Genomic DNA, 14,889 nt, shown 5'->3' on the forward strand with positions numbered 1-14,889 from the left:
GGATCGGCAATAGATGTTAGCTCAGAGCCAGTCTTCCTCAGCAAAAAGAGGAGGATTAGCATGGATGTTAGCTCAGGGCTGATCTTCCTCACCAAAAAAAAAAAAAAAAATTTACAGAAAGGAAATCTTATGGGTTTATCTTATATCTGTTAATGTTTTATTTTTTTCTACAGGAAGGCTTTTTTTTCCCATTGTTTACCTTCACATTCAGAACTCTGTTGTTACCTATAGGTAGAATTTATATTGGCTCTTCTGTTTTTACCTAGAAATAACCTTGCTTTAATGGTTTGTTTCCAAAATCTTATTTTAATCTTTTAGTATAAAGGAAGCTATGTGACTTCATTAATAACTATAGAATTCTAACTTTTTTTAAAGTACGTGGAATTATTTTGTTAGTAACACAAAAGTAACTTTTTAATTATATATTTATGTTCCATTTTAATCATTATTTTCCTGTTTTCTTCATACTTCACCCAAGTCTCAGAGTTCTTTTAAAGTATATTAACTGGCTCAATTCATTAATCTTCATACTGTGGAATCATTAAGGCTTCCTTTCCTTTCTCCAAAAAAAAAGTGTTATATTCCATATACTTCGCTTTAAGTAGGTGTAAACCTATGCAGTGCTAATCTTTTCATTTTGATTGTTTATTCTGTTTCTCACAAAATTTAATTTTAACCCTTTATACTGTGTCAAAACTTTCATGGAATTGATATGGGAAAGGAACTTAAATTTGAGTTCCTAACATGAAAGGGGCATTATATATATTACCTGACAAAACCGTTACTGCATTATGTGACATGGGTATAATTATCCCAGCAACCATGCAAGGTACGAGATGTCATCTCCATGTAACTGTTGAGACACCTGAACCTTGGAAAAGTTAAACAAATTGCTCAAAGTCACATTTCTTCTAAGTGACAGAGCCAGAAGTAAAACCAGGGTTTTTCTGACTCCAAGCTTTTGATCTTTTTACTACGCATTGTTTTTATTCCACAAGGGATTTAATAAGTGTTTGTTGAATGAGAGGATGACCAAGAGACCCTGAGAGGTTTCTGTCACTGCAGTATGTCTAGGACTTTTATATATTCGTATGTTTATTGATTGTTTACTGAATCGTAGGCACTCTGTGGTGAACCTTTACTATTTTTAATTAGATACTAAGATTTTAGTCTCTTAATTTCCATTAGGTTTAAGGTGTTTCCAGTCTGTGATCTGTTAATTTATTTTTCTGTTTTTATTGTTGTGGTTGTTCATTTTGCTTTGCAGTTCAGCCCTTTCACAGACTCTGAACCTGAGCAGTTGAGGATGTAGGTATAGGTGGAGCCGTGTTAGCCTGACAGAGCAAGTAAACACCTGAATGCTTACTTTGATTACAGAGTTGAACTGTGTACTCTGAAATGAATCTCTTTGCTGAATTTTTTCTAAGATTTAGCGAGGGGAAATAGTAAATCATTGTGGTTTTCTGTTGTCTTTCAGCTTTCAGAAGAATTATTAGATAAATGGCTCTCCTACCCAGAGTCCCAGCATGTACCCCTCTGCCAGCATATGCTTGGTTTTGCTATGAAGTCTGTTACACAGATGGTAATGGGTAGTACGTTTGAAGACGACCAGGAAGTCATTCGCTTCCAGAAGAATCATGGCACAGTAAGTGTAGGGCCAAATTTAAAATTATTCTTTCATCAAGTTGGATAGTTGAATAATGTAGACTTTGCCTCTCAAGAAGACAGTTTAAGATTCTGTAGTACAGGGCCGGCCCATGGCTTAGCGGTTAAGTGCGCGCGCTCCGCTGCTGGCGGCCCGGGTTCAGATCCCAGGCGCGCACCGACGCACCGCTTCTCTGGCCATGCTGAGGCCTTGTCCCACATACAGCAACTAGAAGGATGTGCAGCTATGACATACAACTATCTACTGGGGCTTTGGGGGGAAAAATAAAAAAAAAAAAAAAAAAAAAAGATTCTGTAGTATAGAATTTCCCTGTTTTGGGCTAAAAACAACAGTGCATGCAAAGATAATTGTTGTCTTTTTAAAAATTTAAGAAATAAGTCTTTTAAGCAATTACTTTTTTTTTTTTTATAATTTTATTAATTTTTTCCCCCAAAGCCCCAGTAGATAGTTGTATGTCATAGTTGCACATCCTTCTAGTTGCTGTATGTGGGACTCAGCCTCAGCATGGCTGGAGAAGCGGTGCGTCGGTGTGCGCCCGGGATCCGAACCCCGGGCCGCCAGCCGTGGAGCATGCACACTTAACCAATAAGCCACGGGGCCGGCCCAGCAATTACTTTTTGAAATTTAAAAACTGCATGACTAAAGAAATTTTCTTTTAATACTTAGCAAATATGTTATAATACTGAATTCTAGAATAAAGAAAAAAACTGTATTTAATAGAACTAGACTGTGTCCTATATAGAAAGAAGTTAAACAAAGCCAATGGAGCATTAAAATGCTAATAAAATGAATGTGATTTGAAGAAAGCCTAATTCAGTCTAAAATTGATTTACTGTTTGCCTTTTCTAGATTCACATGTGGAATTTATTTATTTTCTATTTTTATCAAGCTTAACATTAAATTTGTTTGGTTCAAATCATACTTATGTCATTTACTGTGTTTTGAATCTCTGAGAAAGTTATTCCTTATTTTATTCAAATGTGTAAAAACAAGTTAAATTATCAAGATAGTGTGTTTAAAATGAAAATCACTAGAAACTGTGGTTTAACAGCCTGTCACTGTTTAATATTATACTTTTTCCCATTAAAATGATTTTATTAGTAGGGCTGGCCCGGTGGTGTAGTGGTTAAATTCGTGCGCTGTGCTTTGGCAGCCCGGGGTTTGCAGGTTCGGATCCTGGGTGCGGACCTATGCACCACTCATCAAGCCACGCCGTGGCAGCATCCCACATACAAAAAAATAGAGGAAGATGGGCACAGATGTTAGCTTAGGGCTAGTGTTCCTCAGGAAAAAAAAAAATTTTTTTTAGTTCTGTTTGATGATTAAAAAATATACATTTCTTATAAAACATTCATATATTCAGGAGTGTAAAAATAAAAGTGGAAAAATCACTCTAAGTTCTACTTCCTAGAGTAAACTACTCTTTGTACGCAGGTGAAATAAATTGGTTAAGGAATTCCTAAAATGTCTTCGTATTTTAATGAAGAATCAATTTTTGACTCAGTTGATATGTGATTTTTTTCACGTTGGTGAGAGCATTTTTTAAAACAAGACCTTCACTGTCGTTTCCAAGATTTTATTCTACCCTGCTATCTATACCTATTTTATGCTGGCGTTTTCTTTCTCTTCCTTTTTCTTTCCTTCCTTGTAACTTCAAAGTAGAAATAATTTCAAACTTACAGAAAAGTTGCAACCAGTACAAGGAACTCCCATTTCCCTTTACCCAGATTCTGCAGTTGTTTACATTTTGCCTCATTTGCTTTTGTCATTCATTGTCTGTCTGTCTGTTCATCCATCTGTCCATCCATCCGTCTACCCGTCTAGCTATTCATTCCTTCCCCCATTATGTGAACCATGGGAGAGTAAAGTGGAGATTTTGCCTCTTTCCCCCTAAATACTTCAGTCTCTTATTTCCTAAAAACAAGGATATTCTCTTATATAGCAACAACATAGTTTTCAAACTTGGGAAATTTAACGTTCATACAATAGTATTATCCAGAGCTCATGTTCAGATTTCTTTACTTTTGGTGGTCAAAATTCTTTAATGTGGAACAGTTTCTCGGCTTTTCTTTCTTTCTTGACCTTGACTTTTTTTTAAAGTACAAGCCAATTATTTTGTAGAATGTCCCTCAATTTAGGTTTGAGTAGATTCAGGTTGTGTATTTTAGCAGGAATCTGCTATTTTCTTAATGTTACTAGAAGTTATTAAAGGAAAGTTTTCAGACCACAAACCCCACGGCTGTGGCTTAAAATCCTTCCTGAGATGATCTTTTAACGTCTGAAGCACCAAGGAGTTGCTGTTGTCCAGTCATGCACAGGAATAATAACCAGTTTGTGAATGCAGAAGCAGTGACAGCTGCGTCGTGGCTGCTGCCTGGCTGACAGCAGTTGGAAGATGTCGTCAGTTGTAAGATGCATATTGACCTCACAGTTGTTAAACTGTGAAAAAATGTACACCCCACATTTGGTTGCGTACTGAACTGCCCTCCAAAAACATTGTCTCAGTTACTTTCCCACCAACATTAGTGTGCTCTTTCCTTGTGCTTTTGACATTGAGAATTATTGATCCTTTAAATATTTGCCTATCTAATAAGTAAAAAATATTTCATAATCAAAACTTTCAATTCTTTTGGGGCCAGCTTGGTGGCACAGCGGTTAGGTGCTCACACTCCGCTGCGGTGGCCCGGGGTTCACAGGTTTGGATCCCGGGCACACACCGATGCACCACTTGTTGAGCCATGCTGTGGCAGCGTCCCATGTAAAGTGGAGAAAGACAGGCATGGATCTTAGCCCAGGGCCAGTCTTCCTCAGCAAAAAAAAAAAGGAGGATTGGCATCCAGTGTTAGCTCAGGGCTGATCATCCTCACACACACACAAAAAACTTATAATTCTTTTATTGTTTGTGAGGTTAAACATCATTTAATATTTTTGTGGAACACTTGTATTCATGTCCTTTGCCAATATTTCTATTGTGGTGTTTCTTTTTCTTATTGATCTGCAGGAGCTCTTTATTTTTATCTCTAGTTTTCATTTGCTTTTGTTTTTATGTATAGTGCTTTTTTTAAAAGACTTTATTTTTTTAAAGCAATTTTAGAAAATATAATTGAGAGGAAAAAAAATAAAATTGAGAGGAAGGTACAGAGACTTCCCATGTACCCCCTGCTTCCACACATGCATAGCCTCCCTATTATCAACATCACTCACCAGAATGGTACATTTTTTGCCAAGGATGAACCTACATTGACAAATTATAATCATCCAAACCATAGTTAACCTAAGAGTTCACACTTGGTGTTGTACATTCAATGGGTTTGGACAAATATATAGTGACAAATATCCATCATTATAATATCATACAGAGTATTTTCACTGCCCTGAAAATCCTCTGTACTCTGCCTCTTCATCTCCCCCCGCCGACCCCCAACTCCTGGCCACCACTAATATTTTTATTGTATCCATAGTTTGGCCTTTTCCAGGATGTCATATAGTTGGAATCATACAGTATATAGCTTTCTCAGATTGGCTTCTTTCACTTAGTAATATGCATTTAAGGTTCCTCCATGTCTTTTCATGGCTTAATAGCTCATTTCTTTTAGCACTGAACAGTATTCCATTGTCTAGATGTACTATAGTTTATCCATTCACCTACTAAAGGACATCTTGGTTGCTTCCAAGTTTTGGTAATTATGAATAAAGCTGCTAGAAACATCTGTGTGCAGGTTTTTGTGTGGGCATAAGTTTCCAACTCCTTTGGGTAAATACCAAAGAGCACCATTACGGGATCATATGGTAAGAGTATGTTTAGTTTTCTAAGAAACTGCTTTTGAGGATTCTATTGATAGGTCCTCTAGCTCAGAGATTCTTTCCTAAGCTGTGACGGAATAAGCCTACCGAAGACATGCTTCATTTCTGTTACAGTGTTTTTTGATATCTAGCATTTCTTTTTGCTCCTTTCTTAGGATTTCCATCTCTCTGCTTGTATTGCCTATTTGTTCTTGCATGCTGTCTACTTTATCTTTTACCTAAGGATACTTTAGAGCCCTTATTAATATTAATCATACTTGTTTAAAATTTTAATTTAACTATATTAATCACAGTTGCTTTAAATTCCTGGTATGAAAATTCCAACATCCCTGCTACATCTGGTTCTGATGCTTGCTCTGTTTCTTCAAACTATGTTTTTTGCCTTTTGGTATGCTTTGTAGTTTTTTCTTGAAAGCTAGGCATGATCTACTGGGTAGAAGAAACTCGTGTAAATAGGCCTTTAGTGATGTGGTGGTGAGGTGTGGGGAAAGGGGAAGCATTCCGTAGTCCTGTGATTAGGTCTTAGTCTTGTAGTGAGCCAGTGCCTTTGGACTGTGAACCTCACAAGAGTTTCTTTTTTTTTTATTTTATTTTATTTTATTTATTTATTTTTCCCCCAAAGCCCCAGTAGATAGTTGTATGTCATAGTTGCACATCCTTCTAGTTGCTGTATGTGGGATGCAGCCTCAGCATGGCTGGAGAAGCGGTGCATCGGTGCGCGCCCGGGATCCGAACCCGGGCCACCAGCAGTGGAGCGCGCACTTAACCGCTAAGCCACGGGGCCGGCCCTCACAAGAGTTTGTCAGTTTTTTTCTCCCCTGTTAGGTGGGACAAGATGGCTAGAGTAGGCTAGAGTTTGGTATTTCCTTTCCCCCACGTGGAAGGCCAGGCCTGACTGGAGTTGGATGTTTCCCTTCCCCAGGTCCATTAGGCTCTGATAATACCCCAGCAGGTTAGGCTCTGGCTAACTACCTTCCTCTGAGGGCAGGCCTTGTTAAGAGCAGAGTGCTCTGGCTTATTTCACATTGGTTCCTTTTTCAATCCCCCTGCTGGAAGCCCAAGGGGATTTTTCTTCAATATATATCATGGGAACCTGGTCAAGCTCCTGGAGGTAAATCTCACAATATTTTGGGGAGCCCCCCATGACTGGGTCCCCCAGGAGTTTTTAACTCTCAGAGTTGTATATTACTGAACCTCCAGCAGTTCGTCAATACAGTTCAGGTTTTCCCACCCCAGCACTGGTTCCTAAGGTGGTTGTCGCTTGTGAGTCTATTCCAGTAAGACGTGACTCCCTGTTTTTTCCTGTCTCTCCAGTCTTGGGGGCCTCAGTTTGCCCCGAGTTCTCCCATGTCTTAGCGGGCCAAGAAGAGTTCTTGACTCCTTCAGTCTGTTCAGCTTTTTGTTGCTGTGTTGGAGTAGCTAAATGAATTCAACTTTTCGTTGTGAATTTTTGCCCTGATCTCTGTGTCATGCTTAGAAATTCCTTTCTTGCTTTAAGAGTATTCCTAATATAAACATTTACTATACCTTTTTACAGTACTTTTATAGTTTAATTTTTTACATTTAAGTCTCTGAAAGGTTTATCTGTGTTAGGTAAGAGTTGAGGACTCTGAACTCTATTAATGATTTTTCAATATTTAGCATTCATTAATAAGTGTTGTGTTCTTTCCCCAAGTTCTTTCAGAACTTTTGAATAATAAACAAGTTAAAGTTTTTTCAGGGGCTAATTACCCAATTTTGAAATAATTGGAAGCCTATTCTGTTGTTTACTGTGTCCAAACCTTGACTAATTTTTAACTTTTTTCTGGATCTCAGCCAATGCTTATCAGTATCACAGGTGAAGTAAAAATTTGGAATTCCTTATGAATTTTATTTATCCACTGGTGCAATTATAATAAAAAATTGAGAATTGACTCTATTGCCATGTTCTTTTCCTCCCCATTCATGCTCCTTTTAAAGAAAAGGAACTTTTGACTTTCCAATTATAATTGATTTGGAAATGCCTTCACTGAAATTATTAAAATATATTTCTGCCTTATCCTCAGAGACGATGGAATAAATGAGTATGCAGCCCACTTAAAAGGGAGAACTTACTTCTCAGATCTGTTGGTGAGACAGGAGTTCCTTAATTATTAGCTTAGATTGCTCGGTATTATTTAGAAAACCTACTTATTGGATAATAGATATGTTTTCCTATTTTCAGGTTTGGTCTGAGATTGGAAAAGGCTTTCTAGATGGATCCCTTGATAAAAGTACAACTCGGAAAAAACAATATGAAGATGGTAAGTGTCGCCACTCTTAATTTTTCACAAGGACAAAAGAATATGTGCCCCAATTTTAATAGGGTTATCTCTGAATCATGAGATTATAGGTCATGTATATTTTTTATTTGTGTTTTTTTTCCCTACTTTTCCTATAATCAAAGTTTTTCTTAAATAAAAAAGAAAAAGCAGTGAGTTAGTAAATGAAACTCCAGCACTCCCTGCAGAATGAAGGTGCTGTAGAGCTGGTATAGCCTGCAGGGTTAATGGAAAGTGTAAGAGTGCATCCTGGGAAAGCAATTTGACAATACATATAAGAGTTATAAATAACAGATGAAATTATCTAAAAGAAGAAAATATTCATGAGTATTTATTTTTTTTTTCCCCCAAAGCCCCAGTAGATAGTTGTATGTCATAGTTGCACAGCCCTCTAGTTGCTGTATGTGGGACGCGGCTTCATCATGGCCAGAGAAGCGGTGCGTCGGTACCCGCCCGGGATCCGAACCCGGGCCACCAGCAGTGGAGCGCGCGCACCCAACCGCTAAGCCACGGGGCCGGCCCTCATGAGTATTTTTGATAGTGCTATTTCTACAAGTAGAAAACCAGAAATAATCTAAATGTTCAACAATATAGAAATTGCTAAGGAAATAATATCAACATGATTATTGTATAGATATTTGTAAATGTAGCAACATAAAAAATTTTTGCCATTTTAACATTGAGTGAAAATATTTTCAAATTGTTTGCATTGGTTACAATGTTATAAAATCTACACAGAGAAATAGCAATCTTAGTTTAAGATGCCTCCCAAAAATTATTGTCTCTCGTTTCTTTTTGTTCTATATTTTCTGTCAGTAATTTAATGATTGTGATGCTTTAATATCTTTATTCTGAGCTGCTTCACTTTCTTTTTTGGAAGTAGGCAGGGTAAATTAAAATACATAGGCTACATTGGGATAGTGGATTATTTTCCACATATAATAGTATTACTTCCCAGGATTCTCTTCCTTTATTCTTTCAACAAATATTTATTGAGGCCTATCTGTGCTAGGCAGTATTCTATGTATAGGAGACAAAAATCCTGTCCTCATGGGGCTTCCCATTCTAGTGATTCCCTTGATAGCCAACATAAGTCCAGAATAACCAATTTAACTGATACATTTTCTGCTATCTCGTTTTCATTACCATTCTGATTATCTTGATGGATGCATTTGGATTAATTCCCCTTAATAAAAAATGTTTTACAAATATTGGTTCAATTAGTATAAAATGAAAATTTAAATTTATATTCTTTGATTTGAATTGAAAGTAGATTATCTAGCATGATATGTTCCTTGGGCTGTAACATGGGCATAGATCAAATTTGAGCTTTTATTGAAAATGATTATGTTTTGGTATTTATATGAGTGGAATCCCATGGCTGGATCAGTGCTTCCTTTGTTTAAGTGAGTAATTCTCAACCTGGTGTGTTCATTAGAATTGCTTTGGAAACTTAAAACAAAAAAACTGGAGATCAGGCTCTACCCTAGACCAGTTTATTTGGAATCTGGGATAGAAGTGCCCTTGCATCAGATATTTTTATGAAAGCTCTCCACATTATTCTGATGTACTTAAGGGGTTGAGAATGTACACAGTAGTTCCCAAACTTTGCTACACATTGCATCTTTTAAAAAATATTGAAGCCTGGCTTCCACTCCTAAGTGTTTGGATTTGATTGGTATGAGGTCTGACTTGTATTTCTTATATTTTACAGTTTTTTTAAAAAAAGCTTTGTAGCTAATTCTAATGTGTAGCAAAGTTTGGGAACCACTGTATTACAGTATTAATAATTTCTCATTTTAATCACCAATGTGTTATTATATTCATTCAGTAAATATTTAGTGAAGATCTGTAACATCCTGGTATGTTTTTGGTGCTTGGGAGATGCCAGTGAACAAAACAAACAAAAATTCGTGTCCTTGTGGCACCACATTCTAGTGGGAAGAGGCAGACGATAATCTAAATAAGTAAACTGAATAGTGTGTTAAAAGATGAAAAGTACTATGGAGAAATTAAATCAGGAATGAGGATGGGGCATGTTAGGGGTCGGGAGGTTGTGATTTTCAGTAAGGTTATTAGGAAAGTCCTCACTAAGATTAGGTGACTTGAGCAAACACTTGGAAGAGATAAGGAAACCAGTTAGTGCAGATCATGTGGATATCGGCATGTCCAAAGGAAGAATATTCCATGTAAAGAAAAAGTAATTGCAAAGTCCTTGAGGTGGGATTCTTGCTGATGTATTTGAGGTACAACAGGGAGCTGTATGGCTGGAGTGAAGTAAGTCAGAAGAGGAGTAGAAAGAGATGAGGCCAGAAAGATTGGGGTGGGGGACAGACTTTGTAGAGCTGGCTTGTAGATCATTGTATGACTAGGTTGTTCCTATGAGATAGGAAGCCACTGGAAGGTTTTGAGCGGAGTTATGATCTGAATTCTGTTTTTAAAGGATCATTCTGGCTGCTGTGATAGATTATAGGAGCCCAGAGCAAAAGAAGAGAGACTAAGTAGGGAGCTTTTAGGGGCTTGGACTAGGTGGCAGGCAGCAAAAAATATAGAATGAGAAAAAGAGTAAAGGAGAATAATTCTGAATTTTAAAGATAGAACCACCAACATTGGCTGAAAGATGTGGGGTATAAGAAAGGAGAAGACACCAAGGTAATTGGAAAATGAAGTTTTAGGAAGTAAGATGGGGCAGACTGTGGGAGAATCCAGTTTTGGGAGGAAATATCAGGAGTTAAATTTTAGATGTGTTATGTTTAATATGCTTCAGACATCCAAGTGGAGATGCTGAGTTGGTTTTTAGATATATGAGTCTAGAGTTCAGGGGAAAGAGGTCCTGCCTGGAAATACAGATTTGGGAGTGTTCAATACATAGATTGTATTTAAAGCTTGAGACTGGTGATCCCCAAGGTAATGAATGTACATAGAAAAAGAGAAGAGATCCAGGGCCAGCCCCATGGCTTAGCGGTTAAGTGCGCGTGCTCCGCTACTGGTGGCCCGGGTTCGGATCCCAGGCGTGCACCGATGCACCGCTTCTCTGGCCATGCTGAGGCCGCGTCCCACATACAACAGCTAGAAGGATGTGCAACTATGACATACAACTATCTACTGGGGCTTTGGGGGGCAAAAAAAAAAAAAAAAGGAGGAGGATTGGCAATAGATGTTAGCTCAGAGCCGGTCTTCCTCAGCAAAAAGAGGAGGATTAGCACGGATGTTAGCTCAGGGCTGATCTTCCTCACAAAAAAAAAAAAAAAGAGAGAAGAGATTCAGAAACTGAGCCCAGACTTTGGACATTCGATTGTTAAGAAATTTGAGAGATGAGAAGGAATCGACAGTGGAGACTGAGGATGAGCAGGCAGTAAGTCGGAGGAAACTGTGACATCCTGGGAGCCAGATGCAAAAGTGTTTCTTGGAGAGTAAGTGATCAACATCGTCAAATGCTATGATACGTCAAGTAAGATGGGGACTGAGAAATGCTCTTTGGGTAATTTTTTTTTTTTTTTTTGTGAGGAAGATCAGCCCTGAGCTAACATCCATGCTAATCCTCCTCTTTTTGCTGAGGAAGACCCGCTCTGAGCTAACATCTATTGCCAATCTTCCTCCTCCTTTTTTTTTCCCCAAAGCCCCAGTAGATAGTTGTATGTCATAGTTGCACATCCTTCTAGTTGCTGTATGTGGGACGCGGCCTCAGCATGGCCGGAGAAGTGGTGCGTTGGTGCATGCCCAGGATCCGAACCCGGGCCGCCAGTAGCGGAGCGTGTGCACTTAACTGCTAAGCCACGGGGCCGGCCCTCTTTGGGTAATTTTATTGACTGTTGGATATCAGTTTATTCTGTATCCTTTAGGTTTCAGAAATTTAGTTTTGTGATTGTTTCACATCTACTTCTGACCCTAAGTGAGTGATGCCTGATTTGGGAGATGAGTGGAGTTAAGAGGACAGAATTTAGAAGGAGAGTGGATAATATTAGGGCAGCGGTCTGTGGGGGTGGGGCCTCTAAGGTGTTGGCATTGTTCTGCTTCTTGACTTTTCCTTCCTTTATAATTATTCCTTAAATTGTGCATATAATTTGTTTTTTTGTTTGTATGTTAAATTTAGCAGAAAGGAGAAGGAAAAGAAAGTAGATGTTTTAAACATAAATTAGCTTTTTTAAAATTGTTAGTTACTATTCTTTTCTTTTGGAAGTTTTATTCTGCACATAGTAACATTGTACAGAAATATTAAAAATGTTCAATCTTCACAAATGCTTATATTCTAAAATGTTTTTTTTTGTTTTTCTCTAAGCCCTTATGCAACTAGAATCTATTTTAAAGAAAATCATAAAAGAACGAAAAGGAATGAACTTCAATCAACATGTTTTCATTGACTCCTTAGTACAGGGGAACCTTAATGACCAACAGGTGATGTAATTGTTAAATGTTTATCAAATAAAAGATAATCACACATGTATAGAATGTGCTTTTTATTCACTTAATCCAGATGCCCTCACAATTCAGTGGCTTTCTTCTCTTTTATTGTACCTCATCCATGAATAGTACAAGATTTAGTTCCTGTTATTTAGCTCTTTGAAGCAGCTGTATATTATTTAATGTTTGGGTAAGCAAATATTGAACGAAAATTCTCTGATCATAAGAGAGGAGGACTTGTATAAGCTTTATCGACTAAGCTGCTGTGCCTCCGTGACCAGGTGTGGCAGCTTGGCTTGTCGCCAGTGTGTGTCTCTGACCCCAGCACACCACTGTTTGTGGTGGTGGTAGGCGAAGGACAGGGCGGAGCCATTACTGCCACCCCGTCTGTTGAATCAGGCTCTTCTCTGTTCCTGCGGCTTCGTTGCTGCACCAGGCCAAGCCAGAAAGATAGGACTGAGCCAGTTTGTTTGCAAAAATGTATCATGAGCCAGTAATATTACAATGTTTACTGCATCTAAGAGGCAATGCCGTATTTAGGTTGGTTATTTACATTATATAGATGTTTTTTAAGTGAAAAACATCGTAAATAAATAATATACTTTTTTCCTTTCCTTGACCCTAATTCTATACTCTAGATTATTTTAGTGTAGGGCCTAATACGGGCCACCTTACATTTCATCCTTTCTAAACTTAGTTTTGTTTCCTAGATCCTAGAAGACAGTATGATATTTTCTCTGGCCAGTTGCATAATAACTGCAAAATGTAAGTATAAATTGATTTCTTTTTGAGATAGATTATAAAATATACAAAGGGAAAGCTATTCTAAAATAAAGGTAACACTGTTTGCAAGACCTCTTTATAATTTCCCTTCCTCTCTTTTTCACTCTTTGTCTGAAAGGCTTTTTCACACGGAGACCTTTTTTTTTTTTTTTTTTTACCCCAGGTGCTCTGTGCCACCTCTGAACATTGCCATAAGTTTCTTGACACAGTTTATGGATTCCGAATTCTAGTTAGTGCCTTTAAAATGAACTGCTATTGACACCTTTCCAACCGGAGCAGGGAGCTTTTCAATTTCCTGCTGTGGCTTTTCACTTTGACTCCAATCCAGTCTGCTATTGTTAAGGTCTGCCAACAGAGGATATAGGCCACAGAAATCATGATTTAAAAGAACTCCTCTTTTGGTGGAAGTGAAGGTTATTTTTATTTAAAATTCTAAAATGTATGATATGCTTCTTAAGTTTCCTTACTGGTTTCTAGTTTAGCAGAGTACATTCTTTCATATAGTATTTATAAAAATTTGTGTATATCCATAAAAATATACTAATATAAAATGCTAAAGGAAGTGTTAAAACATGAGTTTAAAATCTAAAAAATTTATGTTCATTTGAAGGATTTCATTTCCAACTCTTTCTGTTTAAGGAAATTTTCTTAAAAACAGTGAGTAAAATGTAAACTTCCCATAAATTTTTCTTCTTTGTAAAATTTTTGCCATCTACAGATGTTAAGACATTATAGATTAAATGGAATTTAGGTAAGCATGTGTCAAAAATAATGTATTAAAGCTTTTAAAGAAGAGATTAACTTGTTTAAAAAATTTATTACATTAGAATACATCTTTGCAAAAGACCTTCAAAAAGTCTGAATCATGTGTGCTCTGGATACCATAAAAAGTGATCATTTCCAAGGTTGAGTTAATATTTTAATCTTATTTGCAGTTTTTGGGGGGAATTTTCAGAGTATTGCTATTTCTTTGCGTGTGGGTTGGTTGTTGTTTAAGGCACTTCTGAAGTTTTTGAGAGGCAGATAGCAGGAAACCTTAATTAAAGTCTCTCGTCTGCTCCTTGTTAGCTCTGAGCAAGATACTTACCTCTGCATTTTCTCCTTTTCTGAAATACGGGTTTAGCTCTAGACGACTGCACGGTGTCTTTCAGCTATAAAATTGTGTCTTAGTTCAGTGTTGTAATTAAAGAATGTTCAACGGCTTAAAATCACATTTTTAAGCTATCCCAGTCAAGAACCAATGTTTGAGTTTATTAAGCTTGGACAGTTATATTAATTTTAAGTGATAATATAGTCAAGCAGGGTATATGAGTGTCTACTGTATGCAAATCCTTGTGCTAATCTTTCAGTGTTGTATATTACGATATATTGTTGTAAAATTGCATACATTTACATATTGTACACTGCACAAGTTTTCACATCACTCCTTGTGAAATAGAAATTCTACAGTTCACTCAAAAGCCATAATAAAGAAGCATGTGTAGGAAAAAGTTAAAAGACAGGTAGTTACTCATGTGCTTTTTATGAACTCTGATAATTTACTCAAAGTAAATTATCATAATAATTGAGTACCAGGTAGCTATTGATTTTATTGATAATAATATTTAGTGCAGAAAGTGAATTATATCCAGGCATAGGAATTGGATAATATGTGAATTAGGCAAACATTAAAAAAAATTAACTTTGAAACAAATTTAAGTCAGCACTTAGTTCAGGAAAGAGGTAATTAATAAGTAGAGATAGAAATTACTAAACACATTTTAAAAAGTACTTGGTGTAGAAAATGTAGATCTGTAGATAGAGTCATCTCAAGCATAATCTAGAGAAAGAGGTACTGTATATCTGGATGGTTCCATTCTGTGTTTTTTTTTTTTAAGATTTTATTTATTTATTTATTTATTTTCCCCCCAAAGCCCCAGTAGATTGTGTATGTCA

At 37.0% G+C, this 14,889-nt stretch overlaps 1 protein-coding gene across 2 annotated transcripts in view; it reads left to right on the plus strand.

Moving 5' to 3' along the window:
• Positions 1 to 14,889, plus strand: part of LOC131411002 (cytochrome P450 20A1) — a 53,369-nt gene that overhangs the window by 20,311 nt on the left and 18,169 nt on the right. Inside the window, exons 5-8 of one of the 2 annotated variants that reach the window (XM_058549642.1) lie at positions 1,478 to 1,645; positions 7,674 to 7,752; positions 12,050 to 12,165; positions 12,882 to 12,936. In XM_058549642.1, coding sequence (XP_058405625.1) covers positions 1,478 to 1,645; positions 7,674 to 7,752; positions 12,050 to 12,165; positions 12,882 to 12,936 — 418 coding nt within the window. The remainder of the gene's footprint in view (positions 1 to 1,477; positions 1,646 to 7,673; positions 7,753 to 12,049; positions 12,166 to 12,881; positions 12,937 to 14,889) is intronic. The other variant, XM_058549643.1, reaches the window with a different exon arrangement.

This window comes from Diceros bicornis, chromosome 10 (assembly GCF_020826845.1).
Source record: "Diceros bicornis minor isolate mBicDic1 chromosome 10, mDicBic1.mat.cur, whole genome shotgun sequence".
Taxonomy (NCBI): Eukaryota; Metazoa; Chordata; class Mammalia; order Perissodactyla; family Rhinocerotidae; genus Diceros; species Diceros bicornis.